Consider the following 7,251-nt stretch of genomic DNA (forward strand, 5'->3'; position numbering starts at 1 on the left):
GAGGGCCATGTCTAGCATAGTTGTTGCATAGCATAAGTGCGGTCCTGCGGCAGGTCGGGGAAGACGTCGAGGATGCGCTCCTCGCGAATGCCCAGCGTCGAGAGCGCGCCCAGCAGGTAGCAGTCGCCCAGCTCGCCCTGCTCGACATCTGCCGGGTCGACGAACGTGCCGTCCTCGCCGCGCTGGAAGAGCGCGATGTGGTAGGCCGCAAAGTGGATGGCGCACCGGCAGGTGACCCTGGGGACGTAGCCCGGCCTCCGGTCCCAACTCGGCCGCACCTCGATCTTCTCGATGTCGCAGCCGCCGTGCTTGGCGCGCGTCTGGGACGCCCACTTTTGCAGCCACTCACCCATCCCCTCTGTGGCGGCGAGCTCGGCCGTGGGAAGGCTCGGCCTGGGGAGCTGCCGCGCCTGGCCGCTCGAGACGAGGCTCATGCGGCGTTCAGGCTTCGATGGCGCCACCGCCTCGCCGGTCACGGCCTGCATGACGATTCGCGTCACGTGCCCCTTGAACTCGTCCGCCTCGTCGGCCGGCTCGCCCTTGGAGCCCTCAAAGCCGCGCTGGCTCAGGTTGGGATCGCCGCCGCACAGCTTGCGCTCGTCATCGTCGTAGAAGGCGAGCTCGACGTACTCGGTTGTCGGACCAAAAATGTCGGACACACGCCGCCACGAGCTCACTTTTCCCGCCCGAAGGACGTCTTCGCCAAGAGAGGCGTCGTCGGCAGGGAAGTCGTGATCGGTGAATTGGCCGCCCTTCTTTCGCTGCCAGCGAAGCAGCTCGATCCAGTCGCCCTCGTCGTTGGACTGTGTCGGCATCTCGAAAGGGAGCCGGGCGACGGAAGAAGAGCTTGAGCTTCAATCGCACAAGCAAGCCGCCGAACCGAGCGAGGAAGGGAACGGTTGGAGCCTGTTCACGCGCGCAGACAGGGTTGCCAGGTGAGAGCGAATGGCGCGGTTCACGCCTCGCACACCAGAGAGAGAGAGATGCGCTCTGCGTGGTGGGACATATTTGTTCTTGTATGTGCGTGTGGGGTGTGTTTGTGCGGGGCGGCCCCCAAGGGCGGGGGCGCGCAGGGCAAAGGCTCGACGGTCACCGGCTCGTCGAGGTCGGATGTTAAAAATGAACTCGGGGGCACGGGGCGCGGCACAAACCAGGCACAAACGGGAGGAGACAGAAATCTCTCTCTTGCTCTCTCTCTCAAACGGGGCACAAACAAACGCCAGGCTACAAACACGGGGAGGCACGTTACTCGTATCTCGTTAGTGACGCAAGGGAGTCTAGGCGACGGTGGCGTCCTCCGACGCCGCGGCGAGCCTGAGCTCGGTCGCAACTTCATCCGCCGCCGCGCGAGCTGGAGCGACTGACATGCGCTGGTCTGCAGCGACAGCCACGACCGCGTCGACCCGTGGTAGTGTGGATCCAACCAATCGCATGCGTACCGGCCACTGTACGTACAGCCTGTAGCGCGACGATATGCCCAGTAAGATTTTCGGACCGACTAAGATATCGCATGTTCGATGTTGCGCGAGACAGAGACAACAACAAAACAAAGAGCCAACGAGCCTCGCAAGACGGGAGTATAGGGTCAGAAGCTCTAAGAACAAGGTACGGTCCTCGTACAGCCCTGTGGCCTGGCGACGCGGCCGAGATCTGCATGCAGATAAAGCGCGCCTCCGGCCGGCGGCCCGCCGCGCGCTGCAGCGTCTCATAGGCTGTCACGCCGCTGCCGCCCTGCCCGCGCATGCGGCAACAGCCAAACGCCAACACGGTCTCAGACCATCGGTGCACCCGCCGGCTCGGGGGCGCCTGGCAAGCACTTGCGCACGGCCTCCACCAAGCTCGCCCACAGGACGCCCACGCCCGGCAGGCACGCGCTGCCGGGGCCATCGACGGCCATGACCTGCGTCCACGTCTTGCCCGGGTTGTTGACGATGCCAGGCGCGTTGGCATTGGCAATCATCTCGCCGTAGCTCGGCTGCAGCTCCGCACCATCCTCGTCGATGATGCGGGTGAGCGTGTACGAGTACCTGAGCTGCCCGAACGAGTACACGAGCCGCTCCCACCGGTCGCCGCGCTCGTCGAGTCGACGAAAGGTGAAGCGCACCAAGAGTGTCGGCAGCGGAATGCAGCCGAAGAAGTAGAGCGGCATCTCGGCGTGCTCCCAGTTCTCGTCGAAGCGGAAGGTGATCGAGCATCGGCCGATGTCGCTCATCGCCATCCTGAATCCCCAGCCGGCGTAATCGTGGCACCACGGCCAGACGCGCGGCCCGTAGCACGGCAGGTAGACCTCGCGCTTCTCCGCGTCGCATTCGCAACCTTCAAAGCAAATGAGAAGCTCCGGTGCCTGATTATCGTTGAACCAAAACACGCCGCGCATCGAGCTCGGCAGGTGCTCAGACCTGCCGGCGACATTCCAGTAGTCGTACAGCGCCTCTTTGGCCTTGTCGGGGCTGAAGATAATTGGTTGCATGCACGGTCGTTGCCGCCCCCCCCTCCCCCCCGATGCTTTTCCGCTTTGTGTATCTCGAGACCTCGACAGAAGGCCGAGGGCCCAAGTCAAGAATTGGCTTTCTTTTGGCGGGCAAGCGATGATTTATTTTTTCGGTGAGGTTAAAAATTTTCTTTTTCTCGCGATGTCCACCCCTCCGCGCCGCTCGCGCCGCTCGCGCCGACTCGCCGCCGCCGCCTCCTCCACTCCCTCGCCCGACACGCCGCCGCCCGCCCGCCTCCTCGACCTCCCCAGGGAGCTCCTCGTCCGCGCCCTCTCTCACTGCAGCCCCGGCGACATCGCTCGCTTCGCGGCCGTCTCGCTGCTCTTCCACGCCTCGCTTGCGGTGGAGGGCATCCGCTTGTGGGCGCAAGAGCGCGGCTTCGAGCTGCCGGCGCAGCCAGAGGGCGAGAGCTGCACCGTGCGGTGGCTGTGCTATTCGGCGCTGCTGTGCGAGTCCAACCCGCCGGCGAGGGCGGCGGCAGGCGAACGGCACAGCCTCTTCATTGACGGCGAGGGGCGGCTCTCTTCGTGTGGCTCAACGGAAGAGGACTTCCCAGCCGCCCTCGGTCAGGGCGAGGGCGTGACACAGCTCCGCACGCCGACCCGTTTCCCGTCGACGCTGGGCGGCGAGCGCGCCGTGAGCGTGTCAGCTGGAGATATGCACAGCCTGGCCCTCACCGCCGACGGCGCCGTCTGGAGCTGGGGCGAACTTGTCCTGTTGGGCCACAGCGACGAGCAGCAAGATGGGCTGCTGCCGAAGAAGGTCGAAGCCTTTGCTGGCCAGCGCGTCGTCGCGGTGTCGGCAGCAACTGGCCACAGCCTCGCCCTCGCCGCCGACGGCACCGCCTGGAGCTGGGGCCTTGGCGATTGTGGCCAGTTGGGCCACGGCGACCAGCAGGAGCAGCGGCTGCCCGAGAAGATCGAGGCCTTCGTTGGCAAGCGCGTCGTCGCAATTTCGGCTGGGGGCAGCCACAGCCTCGCCCTCACTGCCGATGGCGTCCTTTGGAGCTGGGGCCATGGAGGCGACGGCCAGTTGGGCCACGGCGACCAGCAGAGCCAGCTGCTGCCGAAGAAGGTCGAGACCTTCGTTGGCCAGCGTGTCCTCGCTGTTTCGGCTGGAACCTTACATAGCTTCGCCATCACCGCCGACGGCGCCGTCTGGAGTTGGGGCTTGGGAGGCTTTGGCAAGTTGGGCCACGGCGACCAACAGGATCTGCTGCTGCCCAAGAAGGTCGAGGCCTTGGCTGGCCAGCGCGTCATCGCTGTGTCGGCTGGACTCGGCCACAGCCTCGCCCTCACCGCCGACGGCGCCCTCTGGAGCTGGGGCAATGGAGCCTATGGCAAGCTGGGCCACGGCGACACGCAGAACCAGCTGCTGCCGAGGAAGGTCGAGGCCTTTGCTGACCAGCGCGTCGTCGCCGTGTCGGCAGGAGACTATGCCCACAGCCTCGCCATCACCGCCGACGGCGCTATCTGGAGCTGGGGCCAGGGCGGAAGCGGCTGCCTAGGCCACGGCGATCTGTCGGACCAAATGTTGCCCAAGAAGATTGCGGCGTGGGCGTGACTGATCTCGCACGTGTCGCTGTGGGAAAGATGATTGATCCGGCTCTGACCTCTGTCTTATGCGCTCGACCTCGCGGCGCTACGATGGCATGCTTCTTTCTCGGGCGCACCGTAAGGTTTTTGTAACTGACAAAGCGGTAGCGGCACCTGTAGTCGTAGGCGACCGGACTTATATCTCCTCGAACGAGAAAGAAGGGCCGAGTCCCGAGAGATATACGGCTCTTATCCCGCGTTCACTTAGAGAAAGTTTGCTAGGGACACTGTGCGAGCCCGCAGTGTGCCCCCAGCCCTTTCCACGGGTCCCTGTCGCGGTCTGTGATTATGCCTGGGTGTGCGGCAGCCCTGGCAAGCTCGACGAGCTGTTGCATCCACCCACTTTTGCATCGGCAGCACTCCTCGCCGATGACCCAGCCGAGTGAGCGTTGACGGCGGGTTGGAAGTTGGATGCTTGACACAGCAGGCCGCTGCGATGAATTATGAGTGTCGCCTATTGCCCTGGCAACGGTGGGTACAGGGATTATTAACGGCTCGCTCGACGGTGGCTGCCACACCGGCCACAGCTCCAGGCAGTGGCGTTGCGCAGCATTGTGCTTCTGGTTTGCGGCTGCTGAGCTGTGTCCTCGGCCTCCCTGGCGAATTGTGGTGCTACGTGGCTTACTCTCCCCGGCAAAACGAGAGCGGCTGCAGGCGCAACCTTCCCATCGTGTCCTCTTGCTCAGAATGGTGGGTCTCCGGCTTTGTGCTGGCTGCGCTGGCCGGCTGACGGACCTCGGCTCAACCCGTACCGCCATGGCGGCTGTGGCGCGCCTGGCGGCGGCCACGGCTGCGGTTGTGTGCTGAATCTGAGCCTTCCATTCTACACCCGCACTGCATATCGGCTGGCACCTGCCACTCGTGGTCTGCAACTGTGTGACGTGCGTCTGCTGGCTCATCCCGGCGGCGTTGCTGGGCAAGCTGAAGCGGCGCGCGAAGAACGACGGTGGCATTCTTCGCATGTCCCAGATCTTGCTAGGCGCGTCCCTCTGCGACTTGGGCGTCTGGCTAGCCAAGCAGGAGCTGGGCGATGCAGATGAGCGGGCTCGCTCGAACCTCGCGCCTCACTGGATGTCGCGCAAGCTGCAGCGGCGTGCTCGGCCTCTGCCTGGGCTGTTTCCTGTCTCCCACCACGATCAAGAACTTCAAGACGGAGTTGAACAAGCGTGAGCGGCTGCGGCTTTGCCTCCCTCCTGGTGGCAGGAGCAACTGCGCCGGCTGCATGCGGCAGTGTGAGGAGGTGCCCGGCTCTCTGAAGGAGACGCCAGGCGGACACGCACAACGGTGGCTGCCCGGCGGCGCGCGAGTCCCTCAGCCGGCCTTGGGCTGCGTCGCGTGCAAGGTCAATCTCTGTGTGAAGTGCAGGAAGCCTGTGGCAGAGGGAGGCTGGGACCATGTCGGCTATTGTGACAGCATGCTCCCTCCGGTCTCTGGATGATTGTGTGTCCGCGCAGCCCGAGAGAGCTGTCAGAGGGGCTGGCCCGGAGCCTTCTCGTGTCGGGCGGGTGGCTTCTTCTTGAGCCACCTTACCTCTGTGTGAACTCAACAGCATCAAATTACACAGACCAATGCTCCCCAGTAGCCCCAGATGCCTCGGGGTGCTCTGAAACACTTGCGGTGGAAGGGAGGGTGAGGCGTCGAGGCAAGCTCGTGGGGGCCTCCCCGTGGGTATTTAACCCTTGGTGACGGCGGCCTCCATGGGCCACCCTATCGCTCTGTGTTTGCACCAGCAGCCAGGCCAACACCCTCATACCCACTAGGGTGGTCCTGAACACTCTAGGGGAGCGCTAGAACACTTGGCGCCAGAGGGAGGGTGAGGGAGGGTTAAGTGAACGAGGGAGGGTTAAGATAAAAAGTAACTAGTAAGCACACTCAGCTCACATTCACAACTGACCCCCACACGCCGCGCCCCCGGGCTCTTACAGTACACAGACACTTGTCGTGCAGCTCCTATCATTTGCTGCAGCCGCACTCGCGCACATCGGCGGCTTGGCAATGCGGCCGCGGGCGGAGGTGCGGGCCCCACGACCACCTCGTCCTCGATTGTGAGGTCTGCCAGGTGCCAGCAGGCCAGCACTTGGTTGGGCGGTGCGAGAATCGTCAATCGAAATATTCTCTCCGCAACTCCGGCGGCCAATTAACAGAATAAACGACGTGGGTGGGATCCCTTCCCACAGAGTCTGCGTGCAGTCTCGGCGCTGCGCGGTGCGTGCGCCCCAGCGGGGCCGCAACCCGGCCGCCCCACTCCCGCACGGCGGGCGCACACCGCACACAATATAGCATGGTTCACGTATGGGGGAGCAGGTAGAGATGCGTACGAGGAGGGAGGAGGGCGGGAAGAGGCAGCCAGCGAGGAGGGAGGAAGGCGGGAAGAGGGCAGCTAGCCACCAGCGCTCTGTGCGGACGCAGACTCCTCGGGCGCACCGCCGCCCGCCGGCGTGGCCGCCACCAGGCGTTTGGCGGCGCGCCTACTGGCCCTTCTTGGGGTCCTCCTTCTTGGCGGTGAGCAACTGCTCGAAGTACTTCCACAGGACGCTGAAGAGCATCGCCGAGACGCCGTTCGTGAGGAGCCTAGGGCGTGAAGACGCCAGCCTCGGGGCGGGAGGACGGCCTCGTGCAGCGTACTCAGAGCTCCGCGTGAACACGAGGGGAGCGAGGACAGCGAATACGACATGAGGGCGGACGACAGTTGAGCGCGTGTCCTCTCGAGTGCTGGTTGGGAGACATGAATACGTCTCCCGCTTCTAGGGCGAGAGGAGCTTGGTGCCGAGGCCGCGCAGGAAGAGGCCCTGCACACCGTCCTCGGCGATGATGGCGGAGATGGTGGCCATGTACGTAAGCGCCTGCCCACGCCGAGCCCGCGGGGTGTGAGCCGACAGGGCGCCGTGTGTGGACGGGCAGAGGTAGGGTCAGGTAGCTGTCACGCAGACAACGGTGGCGGGGCAAGGGCCAAGCAAGCCCGTGGCGTCCCGAGGGGATTGGGGAGGCGTCTGCGGAGGTTGAGTGGGGCGGCGGGGGTGGCTGGTCTGACGTGGCTGGCGCCTCGACGGCCGTTCTCCTTCTCTTCTCTTCTCTTCTCTTCTGGCGCCTCGACGGCCGTCTGCTTCTTGGTCTTGACGACGCGGATCGAGTTGGAGACGACGTCGGATCACCGCCTGGAAGAG

At 64.5% G+C, this 7,251-nt stretch overlaps 3 protein-coding genes across 3 annotated transcripts in view; all 3 read right to left on the bottom strand.

Annotated features, from left to right (window-relative positions):
* Positions 1–11: 11 nt before the first annotated feature.
* On the bottom strand, positions 12–1,433 carry EMIHUDRAFT_212098 (hypothetical protein; the record flags this gene model as incomplete). The annotated part of the gene is made up of 2 exons (XM_005766473.1): positions 12–803; positions 1,287–1,433. 2 exons carry the CDS (start codon positions 1,431–1,433, stop codon positions 12–14), a joined length of 939 nt encoding a protein of 312 aa, XP_005766530.1.
* Positions 1,434–1,771: 338 nt separating this feature from the next.
* On the bottom strand, positions 1,772–2,470 carry EMIHUDRAFT_212099 (hypothetical protein; the record flags this gene model as incomplete). Its single annotated transcript, XM_005766474.1, has 1 exon — positions 1,772–2,470. The coding sequence occupies one exon, from the start codon at positions 2,468–2,470 to the stop codon at positions 1,772–1,774; it is 699 nt and encodes a 232-aa protein (XP_005766531.1).
* A 3,727-nt stretch (positions 2,471–6,197) lies between these two features.
* Positions 6,198–7,251, bottom strand: part of EMIHUDRAFT_451861 (hypothetical protein) — a 3,566-nt gene continuing 2,512 nt past the window's right edge. The window contains exons 5-6 of the mRNA XM_005766475.1: positions 6,848–6,930; positions 6,198–6,658 (exon numbers count right to left, since the gene is read on the bottom strand). Of these exons, the coding sequence (XP_005766532.1) occupies positions 6,556–6,658; positions 6,848–6,930 (186 nt within the window). The 3' untranslated portion in view covers positions 6,198–6,555. The remainder of the gene's footprint in view (positions 6,659–6,847; positions 6,931–7,251) is intronic.

This window comes from Emiliania huxleyi, assembly GCF_000372725.1.
Source record: "Emiliania huxleyi CCMP1516 unplaced genomic scaffold EMIHUscaffold_51, whole genome shotgun sequence".
NCBI lineage: Eukaryota > Haptophyta > Isochrysidales > Noelaerhabdaceae > Emiliania > Emiliania huxleyi.